This window comes from Cervus canadensis, chromosome 7, assembly GCF_019320065.1.
Source record: "Cervus canadensis isolate Bull #8, Minnesota chromosome 7, ASM1932006v1, whole genome shotgun sequence".
In the NCBI taxonomy this organism is placed as follows: Eukaryota; Metazoa; Chordata; class Mammalia; order Artiodactyla; family Cervidae; genus Cervus; species Cervus canadensis.
This window is the reverse complement of record NC_057392.1, coordinates 4759446-4786617: the sequence shown is the minus strand read 5'-3', so window position 1 is coordinate 4786617 and position 27172 is coordinate 4759446. Positions and strand designations below refer to the sequence as shown.

The 27172-nt window shown below is 45.2% G+C and overlaps 2 protein-coding genes across 9 annotated transcripts in view; both read right to left on the bottom strand.

Moving 5' to 3' along the window:
• Positions 1–2586: 2586 nt before the first annotated feature.
• Positions 2587–3043, bottom strand: LOC122445198 (40S ribosomal protein S12-like). The gene has a single exon (XM_043474157.1). The coding sequence runs from the start codon at positions 2993–2995 to the stop codon at positions 2597–2599; it is 399 nt and encodes a 132-aa protein (XP_043330092.1). The 5' UTR covers positions 2996–3043; the 3' UTR covers positions 2587–2596.
• Positions 3044–5890: 2847 nt separating this feature from the next.
• The window catches only part of TFDP2 (transcription factor Dp-2), a 192638-nt gene continuing 171356 nt past the window's right edge, over positions 5891–27172 (bottom strand). For all 8 annotated transcript variants that reach the window (XM_043474217.1, XM_043474216.1, XM_043474220.1 and 5 more), the window contains 5 exons: positions 24928–24996; positions 20485–20636; positions 16173–16339; positions 12303–12408; positions 5891–12088 (listed from right to left, as the gene is read on the bottom strand). In XM_043474217.1, the coding sequence (XP_043330152.1) occupies positions 11905–12088; positions 12303–12408; positions 16173–16339; positions 20485–20636; positions 24928–24996 (678 nt within the window). In that variant the 3' untranslated portion in view covers positions 5891–11904. The remainder of the gene's footprint in view (positions 12089–12302; positions 12409–16172; positions 16340–20484; positions 20637–24927; positions 24997–27172) is intronic.

The following is a 27172-nucleotide window of genomic DNA, read 5'->3' as shown; positions in this document are numbered from 1 at the left end:
CAGAAGGAATGAACTAATTGGTACTGGACTAGGGGTCGGGTGGGGAATGAAGCAGCTGTTTCTGTATTTGAAACACGGACCATGTTGACTTCAGACTTTACCCAAAGAAGTATAGCCCTCACCCTTCCATGGTGTCCCACAGGGTCTTAGAAAATAAATACTAACTTTCCCCATGAGGAGAGAAAGGGGGACAGCATGCAGGGGCCTGGGCTGGTTGGAAAAGCACAGTTGGTCAGTAGGCAAGTTGCTAGAAAGGTTTGCTCTCTCAAACCCAAGGGGGGAAGACAATGAGGCTCACCACTCCGATCTTCCTAAGAGGCAGTGTTTCCCTCCTTGGGTCAGTTTATTTGCTCCTACCACCCAGTTACTTCTGGAGCCAGGCAAACATCTCTTCTCCATCTTGTCCTCTCTTGACTCAATCTGGTAGAACATAGGGTGGTAAGAGACTGATCTTTCAGATTTACCCAGGCTTTGGCCAGATCATTCATGCTGAAGGTGACAGTACTAGTTGATTACTCAGACTAAGCAAAGGATCAATGTAGAGAGAGTGTAGCTCACCTGTTCATTCATTAGTTCAATAAAGACTTAACCTAGCATTACATACCAACTGCTGTACCAGGCCCCAAATTTACAAAGATGAAAGTCCATGTATAAGAAACAAACTCCTGACTGTAAATTACTTTCAGATAATTTTTAACTTCCGAGAAACAAAGATGTTCACATTGACAGCGACGCTCGAGCATTCCCGAGTGGGACAGGTGCCAACTGGTGACGCCAACCCTGTGAGCTTCAGAGACTTACCTCCCTACCGTTCCACATGAGTGAGCAAGCGTTCCCGCCACAATGTCCCTCAGACACACACACACATACACACAGGAGGAAGACAGGTCAAGGTGTGCAGTGTATTCTCTACCCTCCCTTCTGACTGTGTGTCTCACTTCACTAAAAAATTTGCTGACAAAGTTAACAGACTGTCAACTGCAGTGTGTTCTAAAACTGTGTATTCAACATGACAAAATCCTACAGAAATATTAGAATTTGATTATAAGAATATGCATTGGAATTATGGGATTTGGATGCACACAAGTTTAAAGACATGTCAACTAAAATTTCTCAAGTGGCTACTCATTCAAGGTCATCAAATGAATGGATTGTGTTACTGGCTTGTCTCCTCAATCTGTCACTATGCACCCAGCAGGACTTTTTCTTTTTTTCCATCTGCTGTTTATTTGTTTGCACTGGGTCTTCGTTGCTTCCTTCTGGCTTTTCTGTAGTTGCAGTGTTCAGGCCTCTCACTGCAGTAGCTTCTTTTGCTGTGGGGCATGGGCTCTAGGATTCTTGGGCTTCAGTAGTTGCGGTATGCGGACCCAGTAGTTGTGGCACGTGGCTTTAGCTGCCCTGTGGCATGTGGGATCTTCCTAGATCAGGGATTGAACACCTGCCCTCTGCCTTAGCAGGCATATTCTTAACTGGACCACTAGGGGAAGTTCCCCAGCAGGACTTTAACTCAATTAGAGACTCCCAGTGCAGCAGGTGATATTTGTTGAGTCTTACAAACAAAAATCTAAACACAGCATACCACTGCCATGCAGGACATCATACTCCGGCTCTCCAGTTGACCACAGGCAAGGCCATCCAGCACCTCCATGGCCCGTGTGGCTACTGCTATGTGGGTATTGCAGTCTTTCATTTCTGTGCTTGTTCTGCCCATGGTATTTCTCCCCGAAGTTTTTCCTTCCATCTGTTCTGTGTCTGTCCTTTATCATAATGACTGGGAGTGGTCCCAGCCTGCCCCAGCAGGCACCCGCCTCCCTGCCCTAACCCCAGCCAACCCTGCAACCTGCTAGTGCTTTGGCCCTCAGGCTCCGAGAAACCTTTCAAATGGGATTCAGGGTAGGGAAGGCATGGGGGCAAATGCTCTCTCCCAGGCACTGGGTTTCTTTGGCCAGGCCTGTCTCTAACGTGCACCGTCAATGTACGGGCAGGTTTCTTGGCACAGGCCCTACAGGGAGGGAATGGCTGCCCTGATACCTGCCGATCCTCAACCAAGATGCTTTAGAAATGCCCTTTCGAGAATCTTCCCTGGAAGCCCCGGAGAAGGTGGTGTCCTTTAAAAAGCACTGTCTTTGAAGGCAGACTCCTCCAAAGGTCTCCATCTGAGTCCAGGTGAGGAGGCCACAGCTTGCCGCTCTTGAAGCTGCCTGCCTTCTCTGCGCGCTGCCAGGTCTGAGTCAACCCCGAAGTGAGAGAAGCAGGCAGGCCACACCCTGCCCAGCCTGCCTGCCTGAGGCGCTGGGAAGGTGGGTGGGGACCCTAAGACCCCCAGAGAAAACATGTCTTTTCTTTCATGCCTTTAATCTGACTTTCAAGAGTGTCCACTGGATTCACATTTTGGTTTCTGTCTGGGTTGTTTTTTTTTTTGGCCTCACCGTATTTGGGATTTTAGTTCCCTGACCGGGGATCAAACCCTCAGCCCCCTGCATTGGAAGCACAGTCTTAATCACTGGATCACCAGGGAAATCCCTGGTTTTAGTTCTTAAAAATAATTTCTACAAGTCTTTTTTTTTTTAAACCAAGAACTCAGTTTTTTATTTCATCATTTCTTGCATTTGAAGTACTCCTCTTTGACATCCTTGGCCTGAGACTCTTTGCCATAGTCCTTAACCACCACATAACTGCCACCAACCACTTTACAGGGTTTTCCCTCGCTGTCAGTTTTACAGAGGCCTACCCATTCCCCTAGTTTCTTGTTGTCATCGACCTTAATCAGGTTGATTTGGTGCTCAGCACAAAGGGCCTCCACCAACTTGATATACATAGGCTTATCACAGTTGGATGCAAGCACACAGAGACGGGCTTGGCGCTTGTCTAAGGCTTTGGCAGCTTCGTGAATTCCATGTGCTAGGCCATCATGGATGAGGGCGGTCTTCAGCACCTCTTGCAGAGCAGTATTAACATGCATTACACCTCCAGCAGCAATGCCTTCCTCGGCCATGGCAGTGGGTTACGGGTGGAGCCGAATCTTGAATGCATCCGAGCCTCCACCTCCCTACTCTGTGATGGCAGGGAAAGAGGTACAAGTCTTTAAAATAAAAAATCTTGTATTTGGATTAAAGATCCAGTCTTTGTTCATTGGAGGTTCAAATACAAGTCTGTTTATTTATTAGCAGAGTCTGAAAAGAATTCCTGTGGCGATCATACCCTTCAGGACCATCATTTTCAGGCTTTAGTACATCCTCCTCTCATGACTCGGGCTTCCCTGGTGGTTCAGATGGTAAAGAATCCGCCTGCCATGCAGGAGACTTGGGTTTGATCCCCGGGTCAGAAAGATCCCCTGGAGAAGGATTTGGCAACCCACTCCAGTATTCTTGCCTGGAAAATCCCTTGGACAGAGGAGACTGGCGGGCTACAGTCCACGGGGTCTCAAAGAGTTGGACTGACACACTTCTCAGGACTTCTCACTGAATTCTGGCTTTGGGGGGCCATGGCCAAGTGCTAGGGCAAGAAAACAAATCTCCAGATCACAGTACAGTAGACATAACAGTAGTCGAGGCCCTTGGGCGAGGCAGGAGACACGCAAATGAGAAGGAAGTGGTTGGTGATGGCTGCTGTGCCCCAGTGGCGAAAATAACTTGCATGAAAGTGAGTGGTTATGACGAGTTGTTCTTTGCATTCAATGGGCTTGGCTTCATCCACCCTGATACAGGCCTGCCTTCACCACAGAGCATTTTACACTGAGATTTCCTGAAAGCAGGTTTTGGCAAGAAACTGGAAAGGCCTCTCAGGAAGAAGGCAGAGCTGGCAAGGAGCTCCCGGGCATTTGGCAATTGTCCACAGTAAGAACACACTGAGCCCTCTTCCCAGGCGAGAAAGTGGGGGAGGTCAGAGGTGTCTTCAGGCAGTTGTAAGAGGAGCTCCAGGAGTTGGTGATGGACAGGGAAGTCTGGCATGCTGCAGCCCCTGGGGTCGCAGAGTCAGACATGACTGAGCGACTGAACTGAAGAGGAGCCAGTGCTCAAAGAAATAATGTACAGAAATGGAGTGTGGAACTGCAAGTGCAGTTCATCCTCAGACGGACTGAGGTAAAAATAGCTGCTGGGAATAGGAACCAAAAAAGGCAGTTTGACTTGTCAAGATGAGTTCTGCTGCCTGAGAAGACCCCTGGCTGAGGGTGTCTTCTGATGCCTTGTTACTAAAACCTCCAAGGAGCCCGGATCAAGGAGCTGTGTATGGAAGTCAACAACGCCTTGGGCTCTGTGGACACCCTCCCTGGTCAGCACCGTCGCCACTGGCTGTGTAGACGGCTACCAGCGACACTCCCAACAATCCTTCACAACATCCCCAACATGACCACAGGAGCAAGAGCACTTTCACATGATCAAATCAGTGACCGGTGTAACTCGCATGGGTCCTTGGGCATGTCTGCCAAATGGCTCTAGGAAGTAGCTAGTCATGGTCCTGAGCAGAGAGGACGTGCTACCAGTTTGGGCTTACCTGGGATGAGGGGTGGGCACTGGTTCCCCACTTCCAACACTGCATAGTCCATACTATCACTGATCTGCTGATCTCAAGGAGAGTCTTGCAGGGAAGATGCCTTTCCTCCTGGACATTAACATTCTTTTTTTTTTTTGGCCATGCTGTGTGGCTTGTGGGATCTTAGTTCTTTGACCAGGGATTGAATGCATGCCCACTGCAGTGGAAGTGCAGAGTCCTAACCACTGGACAGCCAGGGAAGTCATGCTGGACATTAACATTCAAGTGAGTGCTTCCTTAACCATTTCCTAGTGTCCCTGAGACGTGGCCCCAACCTGTGATCCCCAAATTGCTCCAAACCCTTCATTCTGACTGTCCACATGCCCACCACACACCCACCTCAGATTGTACACATTAACACAGTGTTATCAAGGCCCCTGCCTCTCCCAAGGCAGGCAGAGTTTGCTTGAGCAGGAGGTGCTGGGAGCCATGGTGATTCCTGGGGCCTGGCAGCACTCTGTACTCATCACTGTAGATCTTGTCTCTGATGCTGGGGTTTGGTTAAAGGGAAGATCAGGAAGCATCTTTGCTAAAAACAATTATATTCAGGTCAGTCATTTCTGGGACTGTAAAGACATTATTTATGCAGTTATTTTTTTTTTTTGGCCACGTGGTACATGTAATCTTAGTCCCCCACCAGGAATGGAATCAGTGCCCCCTGCATTGGAAGTGCAGAGTCTTAACCACTAGACCACCAGGGAAGTCCCAGTTATTTTTCAAAGTGACCTTATAAAGATGGAGGGGCTTCCCTGGTGGCGCTAGTGGTAAAGAACCTGCCTGTCAATGGATGAGAGACGCAAGTTCGATTCCTGGGTCGGGAAGATTCCCCTGGAGGAGGGCTCCAGTACTCTTGCCTGGAGAGGCCCATGGATGGAGGAGCCTGGTGGGCTACAGTCCACGGGGCTGCAGAGAGTTGGAGATGACCGAGGCGGCTGAGCACGCACACATGTATAAAGATGTGACACCGTGGGTCTCCAACACAGAAAACCTTTTAAATGTCTGACATTCCCATCCCAGGCGGGACAGGTGGTGGACGTGCACTGGAGTGCTCTGGGGACACGACCTGTGCGTAGCGAGGGGGGCAGGGTGGGGTAGAGGGGAGCTGAGCCATGACACAGTTGCCGGGGGAACCAACCAATTCCATGAGGCATTCTGAAGTGCAGGTGGCCCTTTGGATACCCCAACTGGGCCAAGGAGGCTGGATTTCTGTACTCCCTCATTGGCTGCATGTGGTATAACCCTGGGTGAGGCAACTCCCTTGTGAAGGCAAATCTGGGGGAGGGACTCAGCGAGGGCTGTGCATGCACCATAAGATCCACTAACTACCCCCCCCACCCCGCCAAAAATGAGACTGCCATTATTTTAAATTATTTATTTTCTCTATAGTACATCTCATTCAAATCATAGAACAGTCTGATACATTTTTTTCCTCAAGCACAACTTAAACTCATTTCAAAAGCTTATTCTTTCCTTCTTTGAATCTCTCAGGATGGACAAAGATACACTTGAATGGACACCAAAACCACTCAGAGTTTATTAAAATTACAGCTTCCCAGGCTCTGCCCCTCCCCTCCCCCCAGAGGTTTTGAGTGAGCATCTGGGGTGGGCCCTAGGAAAGCAAAATTTAAAAACTCCTCCCATCAATTCACCCCCATGTGTGGGTGGTCCTTGAACCATCCTTACAGGAGTACAGATTAGGACTTGTCCATTACCTATTGGAAGCAACTTCAGAAAACCCAGGAATAATTAAGTATACAGAAATAGCTCTTCTATAAAATTTCCATATAAAAATAATGGTATTTATTTACAAAGTCTGAGATGCTACAAAATAATACATCATATTAGGTTAGGTACTTCAATCTAATAAAGTCTACATTAGGCAGGTCAGATGTGGTGTTTGCATTTTCCCCTTATTTCTCTTGTTTAAACGCTTGAAGCCTATGGCACCATGATGACTCCTTCATGCAAAGAGAAGCAGAACTATATTTTCTGGACATAAAACCTAACAGCACATGATCAGAGTACAACATTGCCAAATGACAAGGTGAACTGGCTGGAGATTTGGGCTCGTGGCCTTTCTATTCTGGCTAACAGTCAGGGCGGGGATGGGCATACAGCCACCTAGAGGAACCACAGTCATGAACCATGGTCCCCTCTGAGCTCTGGCTCGGCTGGTGGTTCCCCTTTTTGGGACACTGAACGGTTGAAGCCACCATGACTCTACTGGGAAGAATAGAACTGCAATGCACCCAGAGAAATCTGCTAGCAGAAAAGAATCTGGGTTCCCACAGACTTGTAGCATGACAGAAATCTGTGACCCAGTCGTGAACAAGCAGAACCACTGGGCCATCTGTTCAGTTAGTGCTCATCATGTTGAAGATGACTCAAGACAAGTGACAGAACGGTAAGTCTGAAGCGACAAATCAATGGGTTTCAAAACTCAAAACAATCTGGTGACGTTTCCTTGTTATACTGGGATAGAAATGGAGAGAAACAAGCTAACATGGAATAGAAGGGCCAGGTGACCTCCAATTTGCGTGAAGGCCTCTGCCCAGGGAGGAATGGGTTTCTTCCGAGGTTTGACTGGCTCAGCCTGGGTCTTCCAAGCCGAGAAAGGCCCAGAGATGACGCCATAGCCTCACCCCGGGCCCTCATGAGCAAAGTCCCACTCCTGCTCCTTAGCTGTTTAGCAGTTAGTGTGACAGAGGGCTGATGCTAACCCAAAGGCCCTCCGTGAGGACTGTGGTGAGGGCTGAGTGTGTAGGAGGCAACGTAGCCCAGGAGGGAGATTCTGGGTGCAGTGTGGGCCCTGGAGGCTGGGGGGCATTGGGCCAGTCAGCTTTGGGCTTGTTTCACATGCCTGAGTCGGTAGGTGGAGGAGATATTCTCCCCCACTCTGAGGCCCTTGGTGAAGGGGCCCCTTAGTGAAGTTCTGCCCCTACGTTTCAGCTACACTGGCTTCTAAGGTGGCTACAAGCAGGAAGAACTGAAGTTAAGTCTGCTGGAAGAGCAAGGGGTCAAGACAGCATGGAACTCGTGGGCCTTTGTGTAAAGCCTAGGCCTCATAAGAATGGTGCAAGATTTTGTCTGAAAGAGCATCTGCACAGAAATATTTCTTAAGTGAACAAGCTTTCTCCTGTCTCAACAGCACAGTCGGTGGATACCTGCTGCCGCCGAACGAAGCTTCTGTACTTGTCAGGGATTCCCAGGGCTGAATGGGAGTGAAGAAGTACATGGGAAAAAGGGATCCTAAAGGTTGTCTTTTCTGAGATCTTGGCTGATTCCTGAGAAATGTAATTTATATGGGCATTTAGCTTGAATTTTTTTTAAGAAAAAGGTAAAAATCTTAACATCACTTTTTCCTTTTAGGTAGTAGTGTTTGGCTCAACTGAAGTTAAGCAAATGGACTGAGCGTTGTATGGACTGTAGATCAGAGGGTGGGGAGGCACATGTCTAGAGGGTCACTCCGGCAACATGGAGCGGGGCCCTGGCACACATGGTCAGTGCTGGGGGGCTATTGCTTTGGGTGCCTGGAAATGGAGAACCAATTTGGGAAAATGGCCCTCAGGTAGTCTTTAGCGCCACTAAAGCCAGTCATACGCAAGATAAAAGATTCTTTTATATATCTAATATAAAAAGTAGATCTTTATGTATCTAACAGCTTGTAAAACTAGAAGAAAACACCTAGAAAAGTCCTCCATTTCTAATCACTTTTCTCTTGTGTAGGTTCAGCTGGAAGGTAACAGCTCATAATGAGAACTTCATGGGTTAGAATGTTCCCTTAGTTTTATGGCTACTGCTGGTAGCTAAGTTTGGTTTTCTTTTACAAAGTCCCTAACAGACTCCATATACTGAAAGCTGGGAACAGTGGGGCCTTTGGAATTTAGCAGAGATTCCAAGTGCACGTTGTGGGGTAGAGTGGCCTGGAAGAGATGTCTTTCAATGGTCTGATGCAGAACAAATGTCACCTTTTCAGCTCCCCACTTCCCCCGGATACTGCCAGCCATAGTAGCCTGTCCTCCCGGCCACAACCCTGTCGTTTTTTCCATGGCACGATCAGTCTGAACGTCTTCTGTTCTGTTCTCACTCAAACACTTACTGGAGGATTCAGTCTTCACTCACTGTCTAGCCCTCACCCCTCAGGGACCCCATGATAGCACAGCCTTGAAGGCCACCTCACGGATGTGCCCACAGGGAGGGGGCTGGCTCTTGAAGCAACTTGCCCATGAAGCTCAGCAGGCTTCTCCTGCGTGTGGTTCTGGTAGAAACTGCTGAGGCGGTCCTTTGCGGACCCCGACCCACAGACACCCATCCTGACTCTGCTCTCTCACCTCCCAGGGCCCACGTTACACCCAAACTCTGCTGTCTCTGTAACAGCTGAGTTTGTGACGTCTGCATGGCTAAAGCAAGCCACTCCCTTGTGGACTGTCTCTGAATTACCTGCAGTGGCTCCTGGGTTTGGGGGTTCACCCAGGCATCATTTTTCAAGTGGGGCAGAGAATGGGGACCACTGTCAATTCTGCCAACGGGGAGAGTTATCCTCTTTATCCTGGTGAAATGGCAGCAACTGCTAGTTTTCTCCCCACCACTTCTCTGAGACATGGGTCATCACTTGTAATGTTTTTTGCAGGGTGGTGGGCATGGCTGGGAGGCAAGGATCACCATCTTAGCACCTCCCTTCCTGCCCCTTCCTGAGGTCCTCCATGATCATAAGGCACAGTTTATGTCAACGCCTGCTGGAGCTGCTTCCATCATCCCGTCATCACGAGAAGATGAAGCAGGTGACGGTGCACAGTGGGGAGGGCAGGAAGAGTGGGCAGGTGCCTGGGCGCCGTGGACCCTCCCACATCAGGGCCAAATACAGCAGGCTGGGTGCCACCTGCGTGAATATGGAACAGGTCATGAATGCACTGACTGGGGGGTACTATGCACAGCAAAGGTTACCAACTACACTGGACCTTGAGGGAACAAGGCCTCTTGAACTTCTCCCAGAGCAGAGTGTAACCAGCACTCTCTAGGAGGAGTGTCCGTGTGTGTGTGTATACACGTGTGTACAACTAAGCCCAAGTACTGCTCCTATAAAGAAGCTTGGATGTTGTAACCACAATTTCCTAGCATCCTTTTCTGTTTGATTTCTCGTGAAATTCTATCTGGACTTTAGAACCAGATAAATCTATGGGGAAGAAGCAGAAGAATGACAGAACTTCCCTAAATATCTCCATCTGGGTTTCTGCTCAGGTTAAGTCTTCCACCTGTGCCGTGTCCTGTGACCCCGGTGTGACCCCACTGAGCATCCTCAGCAGGAACCCAGGGCCATCACTGAGGAACAGAGGCCGGTTCTGCTAAACCCCACACAGTGCCGGTGCGGGTGGCCAGTGACGAGGCCCCGGGAATGAATGCTAAGGGTCTTGGCTGCTTTTTCTCCTGAGCCCATGTTTTATCTGTAGCAGACAGAACAGAGAAGGGAGAGGTTCCCCACGCACTCTGGTGAGGCTGAGGCGCGCTCATCACCAGTGCACCTGTCATGAATGCGGACGGGCGGGTCTGGGGCCTGTGGCACAGTATTTCCAGGTCTGAAAAGCTAGTTGTGGCCCTGTGGCTCTCCAAGGCCCCTTTCAAGCACGGGGATGAGAAAGGTTGGGGTAGGTACAGGTGGAGGCAGCCTGAGGAGACCTGGTTCTACCTGACTGTGCAGCTGATGACCTTCCCAGGCAGAAAGTCCCCTGGAGGCCCCTGGCCACCCACCTCCTCCACACCCAGCCTCAGGACGCACCAGAGTCATCCTGCACCTGCCTCCGCCTCTGCCTCAACACTCTGCACTATGGCTTATTCCCGACAGAATGAGTTTTATCTCAAAGGAACTTAATGCTCTACATTCTTCTGTACGAGCTGTTTGGGATAGTGAGGCCCTGCCCCTCTGGTCACTGCAGGCATTGGCCTGCATACTCCCCCGGCGGGATTTAGAGAAGAATTGGTGGGCTGAGCTCACAGACACCAGATGCATAATTTAAGGACAAATACAAAGAAGTCAAGTCGAAGGCCTAGAGTTAATTTTCCACTGTCACTTGCTCCTTTCCAAGGCCTGAATGTGCACTTAAGTTGGGGTTTGGCCACGGTGGCAGCTGCCTCCACACCCATATTCAGAGGGGCAGTGACTGAACCCAGCATGTGTGCTTCCCAGTGGCGTCTTTGGCTGTCATGAGAGTCTACATCCTGCTCCACTGCACGCCCAGCCGCCTGGGGTGCTCACCATTTTCTGGTGTTTCTGTGAAACCATCAGGTTAGTTTGAAATGCGTTTCACCCAGGAATCAACCCAGTGTGGTCATTTTGATTCATGAGAATGCAGAGGAGGTGACATGTACAGGAAAACACTGCTTGTTCGTATTCTTGAACTCCTCTTCAGACAAAAGTAATGGCAGTTCACTTTCACAGACTGCACGCGGGGTGAAATCATACAATTATTTGCATGGGACAGTGAGCAAGCAGTTCAGTCACAGGGATATGTTTCTTTGTCTTGTGCTAAGTGGAAAAGCTGTAGGGAACGCATAGCTCTGATTAAAACCACAGAGACAATTTCCTGCTCTGTAACACTCCGGATTTAGGATGCTGGCGAAAGGCAGTGCTGGCAAAGTATTTAATGCACGTGAAAATACTATTCTATTTTGGCTTCCAGAAGTAGCCCTAGAAAATTCTATGCACCAATGCATTGGCTAAGAGTGATAATTTCAGTTGGACTATAAATTATTCTAAATGTCACTTAAGTACTTCAGAATTCGCGCTCGCTCCTTTCTAGAAGCCGTCTAAGGCAGCTGATGCATAAAGCACCTCAACTAGACTTTCAACTAGTTCAGCGGTTCGATCTGTGTTCCTGGGGCCCCGTGGTCTCCCTCACTCACTGCACAGCTCCTCCCACCAGGAACCTCTTGTGGTCAGTCAGCCTCGGGAAAGGGCGGCCCAGGCCAGGGAACGGGACGAGAGACCCAGACCGTTAGGGGCTGTTCATGTAGCCATCTCAGTTCTAAGAGGGGGTGGGTGGATGCATGGGCCACAATGGCCCCGCCGCACGGAAGGGATATGTGTGGCATCCATGCTGCCCGTTCCTCAGGGATGGTCCCGTCCGCCAGCTCAGAGAACAGGCTTTGTTTGCCATGTGATCTACTGCTCTGTTGTTTAGAGTTTCATTCACACTACGTTAGCTTTCTTCTCAACCATCTCAGCCTTCAGGTAATTTGCTTATTGTGTTTCCCTAGTTTTCACTGAACACACAGTGCAAACAAAGGCAAAGACTGAAGCAGTCGTTTCAAAAACAAGAGCTCACACTAAAAACACACATGAGCATCAGAGAGCAAAACGCGGGTTTGCGCCTGTCTTTATTCTGGGGAGGATGAGTCCTCCTCGTCCTCTTCCTCGTCTTCATCGTTGAATGAACAGGGCGTTTCACCTCGGGACTCAGAGCAGTGAGAGGCCGCACTGCTGGACTGGTGACTGTTTGGGGCAAGGAGCTGCCCCGTTGCTAAGGCCACTTCAGCATCCAGGCACAACCCTTGGTTTACACTAGCAAACAATCGGAAACACACAGGCTCGTTAATGTGGTGTATAGGCTTTAAGCTTTGGAAAACATAAAGGACGAGAGCCCAGGAAAGGTTATGGTCACAGGTGAGCTCTGCCGGGATCCGCAGGAGTCCCAGCTGATAGCGGCACGTGGGGCTCCCCTCCAGTGAGGAGCAGGCTTGGAGGCTAGCCCTTCTAACCCTGAGAAGATACATACCTTGACTGGGACAAGGCGGCACCGGTGGTCAGGTCTAAATTTGAAACGGATTGGGTAGAGTTCAAAAGCAGTCCCTGATTTAACCAAGACGGTCCTGTGGAGATGTCTACAGGAAAAAACAAAAGTAGATGGAGGCCTGGTAAGTCCTGTGGCTGCTTTTGCTATGGCCTGAAGAAAGCACAGATGAATGAGGCAAGCAGCCAGTTCTAACTTACAGTCTCTTGCCCTGGGGAGAACCCAGGTTTCTTCAGCTTGGAAAAAGGAAATTTCTAGAACATAAGAGTGGAGGAACGGGGAGGATACAGGGAGACAGACTACAGCTTGGAAAGAATTCAAATTAGACCAGCCCCAGACTCGTCATTCTTTTTTTCTTGCAGAAGCCCTTGAGAGGGCATCCCACTGAATGTATTGATGGTTTTACTGCTGCTGGACACCCGCTAGATGCACCACAAAAGCCTCTGACTGTGGTGTTAACAACCAGGGCAGGAGTGGATAAGCAGTCAAGTCAGAATATCTTATGTCAGAAGGACAGACACATTCTTGGCTCAACCCCCCACACCCCCACCATGTTTTCAAGTGCCCCCTGGTGAACTCAGTGCTATTACTGATCAGGATTTACTCTTTTTCCTGGTATCCTTTGCTTTAAAACTTGAACTAAACCTTATTTTAAAAGGCTATGCACAGTCACATTTTTCATGAGGGCACTGCTGTTTCAGTCTGCATAAAATATTCTGGAAATATATCTGTGCAGTCCTGTTTTCTATGCATTTACCGTATTTCTCCTATCACAGCCCTGACTCGTTCTTACTGTAACTTTATTATTATTTATTGATGGCTGTGCTGGGTCTTCGCTGCTGCACAGGCTTTTTTCTAGTTGTGGCAAGTGGGGGCTGCTCTGTAATTGCTGTGTACAGGCTTCTCACTGTGGTGGCTTCTCTTGTCACAGAGCACAGGCTCAAGGGCACACAGGCTTAGCTGCTCCCTAGCTTGTGGGATCTTTCCGGATCAGGGATGGAACCTGTGTCTCTTGCACTGGCAGATGGATTCTTTACCACTGGGCCACCAGGGAGGCCTTGTAACTTATTTAACCTTTGCCTCCTTATCTAGACTGGTAGCTGAGAGAAGGCAGTGACTGGGACAAACAAAATCTAAATGTTAATGAATGAGCATTGTGTATTTCAAAGGTGAGTTTACAACACAGGTGGTAGAAATATCAGAAATTCTTGAGAAAAACTTATTTGACTTAAGTTGTAAGATGAGACCAAGCATAGGCTCAGAAAAAGGTAAATTGCCAAAATGAGTTATTACATTAATCAAAATAGTTTTGTAATTACTGTGCAAAAAAAGAAAAGAAACCATGTATTAGGACTGGAGGCTCTGCCCTCCCAGCACTACCTGATCAAGTGAGAGGCTTCCCACGTAGGAAGAAAGTAAACTAACCAACCACATTCATCTTAACATGGCCTGTGAGCCTTTTCTTCACGCTTAACTAAAGCAGCTGCAAGGCGGGGGGTATTCTAAGAACAGCAGGCTTTAAATGGGTACAATAAGAACAAGTCGGTACATGACGTTAAAGCCAGAATCCTGTGCTAAGTATTATTAATTAGTATGTATGGAAACCTTCTGTCAGAACACAGCTCTTGACACGATACATTTTCCTTTCACAATGGCTCTGAAAAGCTGACCCACACAACAGTTCTCACAACCCTCCTCAAGAGCCATCCTGTCCCTCTGCACGCTGGAGACACACGCTTCTGCACCAACCAGAAAGTCTATCCTAGTCTGGAAACGAGGCCACCAAGAGATCAGAACCACAGAGCCCGCCTAATCGCCCGCAGTCTTTTCACTGAGAATGAGCTAAAATAAAGTCCTGGTGACTTACACAGTAACAGCCTTTTGCAGACCCTGCTGGAAGGCTAGGATGCCTCAGCTGCTAAGAAAACAGCAGGTCCTCCTCTGGAAGGAGCAAGGGGAGAATTGGGGGGTGGAGGGCAGGGGGTGCAAATAGGGGACTGGGAGGCTGAGGAGCAAGAAGAGGGGTCAGACAGAAGTGTGTGGTGTGAATTTAAGTACTAAATGCAATAAAAACCAAATCTCAATCCAGGCTCTTGTGTTGTGGCTAAAACCATAAAACAGTGGCAACTGCTTACATCTGGCTTAATAATCCTTAGAGCTAATATTAAAGTGCCTTTAAGATACGGTATGAAATGGTAGGTCGTAATACTTATAAATGAAGGCAACTGGCAAAAAAGGTAGAAGAACGTTTGTGTCTATACACCCAAATTATATGTGCAGAATATACCATAATTTTAGGAACTATGATCATAAAGAAGATTTCTTAATTGTTGAAAATCTGAATTTTAGGACATGCAAGACGAAGTGTTTCTGTTTTCAAGTATACTCTTATAATGAAAAGACAACCCAGTTTTAAAATGGTCAAAGGATCTGAATAGACATTTCTTCAAGGAAGATTCACAAATAGTCAATTAGCATATGAGAAGATGCTCACCATCAGCAGTCATTGGGGAAATGCAAATCGAAACCACAGTGAAATACCATTTCACTTTCACTAGTGTGGTGGTAATAAAATAAGATGAACAATAACAAGTGTTGAGAAGGATATGGAGAAATCAGAACCCTCATACATTGCTGGTAGGGACTGTAAAATGCTACAACTGCTTTGGGAAATAGTTTGGCACTTTCAGAATGCTAAATATAGTTACCATATGACCCAGCAATGCCACTGCTTGGTATACACCCAACAGCAGCAAAAACTTATGTTCACACGGAAGCATGCACAATGTTTACAGCAGCATAATAGCCAAAAAGTGAAAACAATCCCAATATGTGAACTAATGAACAGATAAAGAAAATGTGGTACTATCCACAAAATGGGACGAAGTACTGATTCACGGATGAATTTTGAAAACATTATGCTAAACAAGTCAGTCGCCAAGGCTACATTGATGTAAGATTCTATTTACATGAAAGGTCCAGAATGGTGGGGGTCGGGGGTGGTGGGTGGGAGCGAATGCTAAACACATGCGGAATTTCTGGGGTGATAAAATCACAATTAGATAATGGTGATGACTACAAAACCTTGTGAATATGCTAAAAATCACTGAAGTGTACACTTTAAAGTGGTGTATCATATAGTATGGGAATTAAATCTCAATTTAAAAAAATAATGATATGAGTTCACATCCACCTGCCTGTTTTGGAAGGTGCCACCTGTTTTGGAAGACAAAACACTTCCACTCTGGGGGTAGAATATACCACGTCAAAATCAAGTTGGAAAACCATGGCATCATCTAGTAACGATGAAGATGGACCTGCCCTGGACCCAGCAATCTCACTCGTAGATACATGCACACAGTCACTGAGATACAGTAATGGGAATGTTCAAAGTAGCACTGTTAAAATATCAAGAGATGGGAAACAAAACTAAAGGTTTATCAGCAGTAAAACGAATAAACTGTGCTTCATCCACACGCTGGAATTCTAGGCAGCAGTAAAAATGCATCAATTACAGCTACATGAAATCATGTGGATAAATCTAAAGAACATGATGTTGAGTGAAAACAGTCAAATCACCAAAGAATATATCACTTTGGTTCCATTTCTATAAGGGTGAGAATTAGACAAAACTAAATAATAAATTGTTTCCAGCTCACTGTATTTTTTTGTGTTTGCATCTCTAAAGAAAAGCGGTGATACATAAGAAATTCAAGAGAGAGGTTACATTTCAGGGTAAGGGAACAGAATTGACAGGGGGCAGATAGCAGGCACTAATTTTCTATGAGGAAGGTTTTAGCAAGTTAGGGTCTGACATTTAATCAAGTGCCACATTGACAGCATTAGTTAACATACCTGTGATATAGCCTTCCAAAGCCTTTGGCACCAGTGATTTAGCAAGTTTCAGATCCTCCAGGGAGCATTTGCCTGACTCCAGGCCAAAGGACATCCCCATTCGCTTCAGCACTTCTATGTCATCATGAATCTCAAAGGTGTTGTCAAAATTAAAAAGATATTCAAACCTGTATCAGGAAACAGAGTTAGTGAGGGGTTTCTGTGGTGTCAGGGAGGTCTGAAGAGTGTCGTACTCTGTATATTCAATGGAAGCGTGAGGACCTAAGCTCAGCTACAGTACTAGAGATTGTTACGGTTTAGGGCAGTGAGTCATTCTGCTGGGTTCAGAAGAATGACATCTCAAATAAACCGTTTTCCCGATGAAAATAACTTTCCTGTGACGGACAACAGGAGTCCTACATTCCAGCCCTCATTAAGCTGTGGCAAACTGGAGACAGGAATTTTGGTCTAAATCCATTATTTTTCAAAGTTGTCTGTAGCTTTGTCATAAAAGGTAAAATATTAAGAAGACTTTCCAAGTAGACTTTTTTCCAAAACAGATGTACAGATGGCCACGAGACACATGAAAAACTGCTCAACATCACTAATCATGTGGGAAATACAAATCAAAACCACAGTGAAGTATCATCTCACACCTGTCAGGATGGCTATCACCAAAAAGACAACAAATAACAAACACTGGCAAGGATGTTAAGAAAAGGCAACTCTCCTACACTTTGGCTGGGAATGTAAACAGATGCAACCACTATGGGAAACAGTTTGGAGGCTTCCTCGAAAAAATTAAAAATAGAACTACCATATTATCCAGCAATTCCAAGTATTTACCCAAAGAAAACAAAAACACTAATTTGAAAAGGTTACACTCAGCGTTCACTGAAGTATTATTTACAATAGCCATGATAATGGAAGCAACTTTAGTGTCCATCAATAGGTGAATGAATAAAGATGTAGTATGTATACACACACACACCACACACAGGGATAGTACTACTCAGCCATAAAAAAAACTTGCCATTTGCAATGATATATATAGATCTAGAGGGCATTATGCTAAATGAAATAAACCAGACTGAAAGACAAATATCACATAATCTCATTTATATGTGGAATCTAAAAAACCAAAACAGATAAAAATAGACTCATAGAGAACAAATGAGCAGTTGCCAGAGGGGAGAGGCTGAAGGCAGTAGGAGAAACAGGTGAAGGGGATTAAAAGGTACAAACCTTGAATTATAAAGTAAGCCCTGGGGATACATACAACATAAAGAATATGGCCAATAATATTGTAATAAGTTTGTACAGGGACAGATGGTTACTAGACTTATCATGGTGATCAGTCTGTAATGGATGCAAATGTCAAATCACTATGCTGTATACCTGAAACGAATACAATATTGTATGTTAAGTGTATGTCAATAAAAGTAAGTAAATCAAGCAAAGAAGTCATCGGGAGAAAAAAAAAACAGACACAAAGAAAGCCTTTCCAATTTAGAACCTAACTTTCCTACCATGAGTTGGCCTACTAGGGTTGAGGAAAAAGCATTTTGGATGCTTACATCATTTTCATGAGTCAAGTGTCAGCCATATCACACTTTAGATGAGCAAAAAATGGAAGGCTTTTTACAAACTAACCAAACCCCAAACCCTGTCTTCAGGGTCTCAGGAGTAAAGATCCCCCAATCAAACATACAGTCAAGAAAAAAGTGTCACATATAACACATAGCACATTTCCAAATGTTTCTGAAAAGTGCCAAATCAGGATGCCCAGCTGCCTGGTAAAGGCTTTCAATAAAGAGGCCACTGTAAGAAGAAATGGTCCTCCTGGCTCCCAGGCTAGGCTTGGAGCAATGTCGCCAGGAGCCTCGGGGACAGAGGGTAGGTGAATGTGCTGGGACAGTGGTGGGCTTACACTGTCATGAAATTCTGAGATCTTAGATCAGAGCAAAATTTTTCATTTAAAGCAAAATGCCATACTTGCACCCCACCTTGAATATCAAGCCCCTGTAAGCAGCTCGGAGCCTCCTTTACACCAGTTGGGGGAGGGCGAGGAAAGGACAGGAGTTAATAATCACCTGAGAAGGAAGAGGATCTTTAATCCTCCTAGGCCACTGGTCCCCAGACTTTGCTGCTACTCTTTAAAACTTCAAAGACTAACCAAAGTAGAGAGTTTTAGTAATGTCCTACCAAACAAGAGGCTAACCAGACAGAGTAACTAGAAATCTAACAGTTTCTTTTTCCCAAAAATACATTAACCAGTCTCGGATTTATGGGAGTATGTGACACGTCCTTGTAGACACAGGTTTCTGTCCAGACTTTAAAGTGTGTGAATACTAACATACATATCTATAACATTTACTGCCCCCGTGCTAGTCCTTTATGACTTCTGTAAACCAGCAAGTTAATTATCAAATACTTTAGAAATCCCTGTTGTTTCTCTTCTTTTTTTTTTTTTTTTGTTTCTCTTCTTTTTTTGGTGCCTTTTTATTTGCTTCCCTGGCAGCTCAGACAGTAAAGTGTCTGCCTACAATGTGGGAGACCTGGTTTCGATTCCTTGGTCAGGAAGATCCCCTGGAGAAGGAAATGGCAACCCACTCCAGTGTTCTTGCCTGGAAAATCCCATGGACTGAGGAGCCTGGTAGGCTACAGTTCATGGGGTTGCAAAGAGTTGGACATGACTGAGCGACCTCACCACACCTCATGATCTCTGTACACAGTCAAGATAGGGAAGCAGTACTGCCAAGAAAAAGAGAGAAAAACCAGGGAGGGTAAACCCCACGGCAATGCGGTAGCTCCAAGGAGCCCAGAGGTTCTGGCCCCTGGGACAGTCCTGGGCTGTGCCTCTGCAGTGATGTGACTACTGAGCCCTCTTTTGGTCTCAGATGTATCCCAATTTGGATGACAAGTTACATACTGACTCCTTGGAATAGCAGCTAATATTTATAAAGCACTTTCCAGGGGTCAGATCTTTTAGAGGCATTGCCTTATTTAAAGAAATGACAGAGCCCTGGTATCATCCCCATTTGTTCTTCAGACAAAGCTTTAGAGCAGCTGCTTGGGGGAGCCACCGTCCGTATTTCCTTCTATCTCACTCTGCATCCTATGCCCTCAACTACCTCGATACTGATTCACTGCTATTTCTTACTATGCTAATAGTAATATATTGATGTTACCATCAATCTTAGTTAAAATGAAAAACATGTTGGTGTGAATGTAAACTGGTGCACCCACTGGAAAACAGTATGGAGGCTTCTCAAAAATTAAAAAATAAAACTATCATATAATCCAGCAATCCCACTTCTGGGTATATGTATCTGAAGGAAATCAAATAACCATCCTGAAAAGACGTCTGCACTCCCGTCTTCACTGACCGCAGCATGACTCGCAATAGCTGAGGGGTGGAAAAAACCTGTTTTTATCATCAGACGAGTGGATTAAAAACCATGATGTACTTAAGACAACAGACCATAAAAGACGACAATGGACAACAGATCATAAAAGGAGGAAGTCCTGCCATCTGCAACAACACAGATGACAGACCTTATATATGGATCTCAAAAACCCCACTCACAGACGCAGAGAATAGACTGAAGGTTGCCAGAGGTAGGGTGGGGTGGGGGTCGGGGGGAGTGGTGAGTGAAATGAATAAAGGTGGTTAAAAGGTACAAACTTCAAGTTAGTACTTCAAGATAATAAGAAAGCAAGCAAGCAGAGAACACCATCTAGTACCTTTTTTTCATCTAGTACTTCTGTGTCCATTCATTATAAACAGAAGCACGCTCAACTATGATATAGCAAAAAAGAAAAGAATTGCTTTAGTGCCACGCGCCAATCTCAACTATCTCCACCATAAACGTGAGGATGCATAGTGAGCCTGGTGAACCGACCACGCCCCAGACGCTCCCGATGCTCTACTTCACTGCAGTGACTTGCCCACTCATCTCATCTATGTGTGCATACACGCACGCTCTAGCCTATGTGTGCATACACGCACGCTCTAGCCTATGTGTGCATACACGCACGCTCTAGCCTATGTGTGCATACACGCACGTTCTAGCCTATGTGTGCATACACGCACGCTCTAGCCTGGGCACTGCTGTGTCCTCTGCACAAGCAGCGCAGCGCCGGCCCAAGATGGGGATGTGGAGAGTGAAGAAGGAGGCAAGCACTAGAAGATGACAGGACTCTTGTCTGAAGAGTTGTTTCATGAGGCCCAAGGGAGTCAGCTTTGGAGGACTCAGGTAATATTACAAATGATAGGAATTACGTTAAACAGAAGGCTGGTCCTGCCCACTGCCACTGGTTCTCCACTTACTTGTCACTGGAGATGCTGCAGTCTATGACTGTTTTTCTGCTTGTGTTGATGATTATAAATGGCAACTGAATGGTGGAGTTTAGAGCTGGAGGGCCCTGGTTCTGCTGTTCATTTTGCCGATTTCTTTGTACCAGGTTTTTGAAAGCGATTTGCTGTAAGGATCAACAAAAACATACACAGACATTTAATGTGGATAAGTGAGGTGGAACTAAATGAATTAAGTACATCTAAAATATAGTTTAAAATTAGAGAATTTAAAGAGACCTTCCACCTATGAGTTAATTAAAATTAAACATCTAAGAAAAAAACATTAGAATGATCTAACTCAAGAACTACATTTCAAGGGCAAAAAATATTTATTTAAATGGTATCTAACATATCCTAATAAAAATAATGGGGCCCACAGTTTCTATCATCCATAGAAATAGGGTCTTACAAATCTGAGAGAGAGTGCTACCTGCAACTCTTCTCAGCCTGAGTGATACAGCAAAAGTGGACTTGTTTTCCATTTAACTAACAGACTCCTGAGGGTTGAGGGTTAAATACATCTCTTAGATCATCCAGCCCAGAAACATACAAACTATACAAAGCCACAGAACCCTTTCTTCAAGTGAAATCTTCTGGGACACCCACTGTTTATAAAACAGATGAGCACATCCTTGCTCTGGTTGGCTGCATGGAGGCTGAGTCCTGAGCCCTGCCAGCTCAGCCCTCATTCACCCTTTGGGCTCCTTCACAGAACTTCTAAGCATCTACAGGGCACAGTTTGGAATCTGGTCCAAGCCCCTCCCCAGCTGACATCTTTCAGGAGAGGAACCTGAGGCTTAGCACTGATTTATAAGGTATATCAAGGCCTGAATCTTGACACTGAATCTTGCTACTACCTTTAAGCTATAACCATTACTCAAAAGTCAAAGAAAGTGACCCTGCCACCCTGCCTTTTAAATAATAAGGCAAATGTATCGCAGAATTCCACAGGTAGAAAGACCTTACACAGTGAAGTCTTTCATCTGCTTGCGGAACAGATACGGGTTAAAAGAGCTCCTAAAGTCAGAGCCTTTCATCCCTTCCATCAGCTTGTTCCCTCTGGTCACCCAGTAGTGATGGATTTCAGTTATTTTCTATGTTTTAGCAACTTTATCCTAGCAGTGTTTATTTTAGGTCCTGGGCCTTAACTGAAGTTTGATTAAAATTTATGTTGTCTTAAAATGGTTGGGTGCTAGCTCCCTGAAAAGTAAACAGTTACTCCTTTAAAATGCACAAAACAGAAGGGACACCAATTTATTCCAGCCTTGACAGTGTGTCTAAAACCATCACTGTCAACACCATTCATTACCAAATATTACTTGAGTCATACTTACTAATTTGTTATTTTCTTCTGCTAATGAACTAAGGCAAATATATTCAATGCTTAGCTCATTTAATATTGAGGAAAAATACGCTGAAACTATAAAACTCAGAAAAAGAGTTATGTTTGAATACTTCCACCTGGCTATCTTACTCTTCCAGAAAACACATCCTGGAGACAGCCCATACCTGGCCTAGCTCTGCGGTCTTAGTGCCAACGGAGGGCCTCGGTAGAGGGAGAAATACAAACAGTGGTAAGTAAAAGTTCTTACATATTTATGATTCACTGTTCTATACTGTGCACATTTGATAGCATCAAAGATTGTTCTTGGGAAAAAAGCTGTGACTATACATACAATGTTATTTTGATAGTAAAAAGAAAAATCACCCCATTTGTTTTAAACTGATTTCCTTATTTGTTGCCATTTGATTTATATTTAGCCTTTTGTTCTCTTCCAGGCTTATTAACATTTATTTCAGAGGCTAAACAGCTGTAGGTATATTCAGACATTCATTTTACTCTGCATTAGTAGCTCTGGAAAAGTTTAAGGGCTGGAAGGGACAATGATATAGATAAAAGCAGGACATCTGGATCATCTGTGGGTAGAATCTACTCATACCATTCCTGTCCTACATGACCAAGAGAAGAGGTAGCATGTGAGTAAAAGTGACCTGGATCATGTGATGTCAGTAGTTGTGACATTCACTAGTTAAAAAATTAAGCTTGCTTAGCCACAGAGAGGTAAATTATTGGTGTTCAGCGACGACTTGCTTAATGTACTTTCTGTGACAACTTCGTAATTTGCTGAAAGAAAGAAAAAGGAAACACTAGGAGGAAATAAGCTGTATGTCTACCAGGAGACTAGCAGTAGTTGTTTCCAGTTATATTTTGTGTTTCGTTTCACAGTTCAGAGAGACCTGCTTTTATAAATGTTGACAGCTAGGTTGCGCCTGCGTTGAAATCTCCTGCAAGTATTTGGTTTGAGACAGAAGAGAAAAAGAAATTTAGGACTTAAAAAAACAACAACGCAATGTTCATTGTAGAAAGCGGAAAAATATTCCAGGTCACCTTTTTTTTTTTTGGCCATACCTAGAGGCATGTGGGATCTCAGTTCCCTGACCAGGGATTGAAGATGGAACCCACACCCCCTGCAGTGGAAGCCTGAAGTCTTAGGCACTGGACCGCCAAAGAAGTCCTCTGGTCCATTCTTTGTGCTGGTCGTCTAGGGATAGGAAAGCCCACATACATGAGGGCGATCTGGCCCAGCACAAGTCTTTCTGATTAACAGATAATTACAGACACGCTGATAAACAGGTTTTCATAATAACATGCCAAAAATGGAGCCCCCAGATGTTCCATGAGAGCTCTGGGGAAATGTAACAAGGGCCAAGCACAGGGTTTTGGGGACTGTGAGTTGGGAGGGAAACTGCAGATGCTGCCGAGACAAGACGACGGATGACAGAGAGGCAGCCAGGGACGCTGCCGGGGGTGGGGGCGAAGGTGTCTCAGGAAGCAGAGCTGACCAGCGAGGAGCACAAGAATAAACGGTCAGCTTTGAAGGTTTTGTTTTTTAAAGTTACAGAGTGCTCTCTTCATACAACCTACTTTGGAAATCCAGTATGAAAAATACATGAGGCCGGCTCTGGAGGGGCTCCTCAGGGAGGTCCCAGAGGGGTCAGTATGGGACACAGACATGGAAGAGCAAGAAAAAGAGAGGTGCCTAACGAGGACGGAGCGTCACCCCGGGGCTCTCTGTGCTGGGGCTCTGCTCCACCTGCGGCTGCTCCGGTCCCTGCTGGCTTCCTCCCACCCTGCCCTTCCAGACCACACACAGCTAACAGGCTGCCTCTCTGATGTGTACTCAAAGACGAAAAAACAAACAAAAAATAAGGATCAAGAAAGGAAAACCAAAAATCTGGAATATGTAGGAATACTTAACCTATTCTGTTCATGAGAGAAAGTGAGTACTTTAGGGAGGGAAAAAACACAAAAAACTGTTACAATTATTTGGTAACTTATTGCTCCCTTTATTTCTGAAAAGTGGACCATATCAACAATGAAATAGGACCTATGGTTGCTCAAATCAAAATGGGTTTTATGACTGGCTGAAAGCTCTTCATATAAAGACATTTTGCTGATTAAAAACAAAAGTATAAAGACTTGCTGGCTCATTTTAAGAAGTTTTTCTGATTGGTTTGAAAATGTCTTGCTGTACTGCTCAAAGTAAATTTCTCCACCAACTGAAATGACCAAAAGTAGGTTAAAAAAAAAAAGCCCATCTACCCTGTGATTTTACCCTGCATGATTTTCTACAAAGCCTCTATTTTTTAAATTACCCAAATTCTAGACAATTATTTTAAAAAGTATAAATACAGGGATCTCCATTACACTATAAAATTTAATTTTCCTAAATGGAAATGCATTTTAAGTTTTGGTATTGCTACAAAGCTGAATATGTCATAACGTCATCCACAGATAATAAGTATTAACATTACAGGTGGATCCGATTATTTTACTAAAGTGGGTAGTCATTCCCTTCTCCAGGGCATCTTCCCAATCCAGGGTCTCCTGCATTGCAGGTAGATTCTTTACCATTTGAACCACCAGGGAAGCCCGTTTTTACTCAAAACACCTAAAATTTAATTAGCCTTACTCCTTCATATTCCAAATAAGCTAAAATAATTTCTGCTCAGAGTAGGAATAAAAGTCAAAAATAAACTGTTGAGTAATATGTTCCACATTAGAGCTGCCAAGAGACCCCAGATGATAGTGAGATGGGACCATCTTCTTAATTAACTTTTTATTTTATATTGAAGTACAACTGATTAACAATGTTGTGATAGTTTCAGGTGGACAGAAAAGTGACTCAGCCATACACATACATGTATCCATTCTCCCCCAAACTTCCCTGAGATGGACCATCTTAAAGGCAGATCGTGTGGAGAGTCATAAGCTCGGGCCTTGGGGACGATGAGCTAGTGCAGCCCCACCAGGTATTTGAAGGCACCCAAAGTAGAAAACACAGACTCAGAACAAGTCAGGGGAGAAGCAGAACACAGGCAGAGAAGGTAATGAACACATCTCAGCTTCTTTACCTGCAGGAGAAGTTCTTGAAGCTGGGCCCGCTTCTGCTTTATCCGTTCTATCCGCCTCTGCTTCTCTATCTTTAAAACACAGGTTACAAAATAGCATGAGCATGTAGAGTAGAAAATGCTGCTCACTTTTAAGCTCCTAGTTCTGAGACATCAAGAATTTTCCTTAAAGATAGGCAACCTATTTAACTATTGACACCAGTAAAGGTAGATTCCACCTTCCGGGGTCAGGTAAGCAAGCAGGCAAGGCAGCAGAATTGTAGCAATAGCCATCAAATGACATCCATCCCCCTAACGAACACCTGATCTGTGGGACCAGCTCTATTTCACAAGCACCAATCAGAGTCACAGGTAACACTTGAAAAAGTGAAAGTGAAGTCACTCAGTCGTGTCTGACCCTTTGAGACCCCATGGACTGTAGTCTACCAGGCTTCTCCGTCCATGGGGTTTCCAATCAGAGTCACAGCTAACACTTGGTGAATACCTATTCTACGTGTCAGCGATCACCTGAGTGCTAGACACACGGTCTCTTAATTTGTGTTCACAAAACCCTAGACATAAGTACGGCTGTTATCCTCTTTGCAGTAAGGAAATGGAGGCACAGAGGGTGAAGAACCTGTCCAAGGTCACACCGCTGGTGGATGGCAAGAACCAGGATTTGAATCAAAGCCACCTGGTTACAGAAATCCCATTATTAATTGCTTTGCTCTATTAACCTCCCAGAATGAGATAAGATCTCATTTAAGATCTCCGTTTAACTGCTTTTTTTAGTGTGATTTGTGGGATTTTAATTCCCTGACCAGGGATCAAACTCACACTCTCTGCACTAAGGGCACGGAGTCCTAACCACTGGTCCACCAGGGAAGACAGTCCCTAGAGCAGTTTAATCTCCTCTCTTAAACAGGCACGGCTGCTAATACAGGGCTCCTATATTCAGTACGCAGTTCCTACCTGCAGTAAGAGACATGGTTATGGGACAAATTTCCTAGCTTCAACCAACTACTGTTTTCCTCAACCTCACAACTACACAGATTAAGGTCTGGAATATCCCTGTAGATGAGTTCCTCACTGGGTTTTTGGGCAAAAGCCAGTGACATCTAATATCATCTTTCTTGTCTACTCCAACAGCATCTTTCTTACTTGCTCCCCATCTAGTCCCCACCAGGAGTCTCTCATGATTCCTCTGATCACAACCACTTGAACCCCGAGACATTTAAGATCCACTGTAAGATCCGTGTGCTCTTTCACATGTGAAAAGATGCTACTGGGGTTTTCCGACAGAGCAGCTCCCACCTCATGCCTTGCATCCAACCAGGCTAAGTGGTATTGATTCTGCCTCTAAAACACTTCTCCAGCCTCACTGTCATGGCCAGAATTCAGCCCCTCTCCGACCCACCCCCTCACTTTCCCTCCTAATCTTCCTGTCAGTCCGGCTTCCAACCCACTGGCAGACTGACCCTTTCGATTACACGACCTCAGCTCTCTTCTTTATAATTTTCCAGTAGCTCCTACTGTCTATAGGATCAGGTCCCAACTACTTAACACCCAGGAACCTACCCTCTCTTTCACCTGTACTCTGGCCACAACCAGCTGTGGGCAAGCCTTCCTCAACCTGCCTCAGTCCGGGCAATGTCCCTGCCTCCCTGCCCTAAACCACTTGGCAAACTCCTCCCTCATGACTGAGCACAAGGATTTTTTTTTCTCTTGGTAAAGCACCCCCACTTCCTCCCTTATACCCCTTTTCCAGAGAATCTGTACACACTTCTTTCATAGGAGTCATCACAATTTTGGTAAGTCCTTTTACATTTCTGCTCTCCTCAATTAGAATGAAAGCTGCTTGGGATCAGAATCTCATATAATCTTTCATTTAAGCACATGGGAGATGTTAAGAGATTTTTGCTTACTTAGGCTTTGATACTGGCTTAATATTACTGGTAATTAAAATAACCCTCAAATATTTCTCTATCGGGAGGAGAAAAAAAGGACATTTCCATTACAGCACATGAATGACATTATTTTATAACTTCTGATGACTGCCAGGTTTTCTCCCTCCATCCACAAGAATATTAACACCAAAATTTTTTGATTTGCTAGGGGAAAAAAGGGACTAAGAAAAACATGAAATCAACAATAGTCACGTCTAAAGCTGCCTTTTGGTTATGACAGTAAAATTATGTCAAATCAATTTACAAATAATATGTCAGGGCACATGCTTATTTAGGAAAGATTTTGTATAATGATTGAAGTT

What these genes read in the sequence shown, in the direction of transcription:
- LOC122445198 (XM_043474157.1), bottom strand. Translation starts at nt 2,995, where the DNA reads ATGGCCGAGGAAGGCATTGCTGCTGGAGGTGTAATGCATGTTAATACT.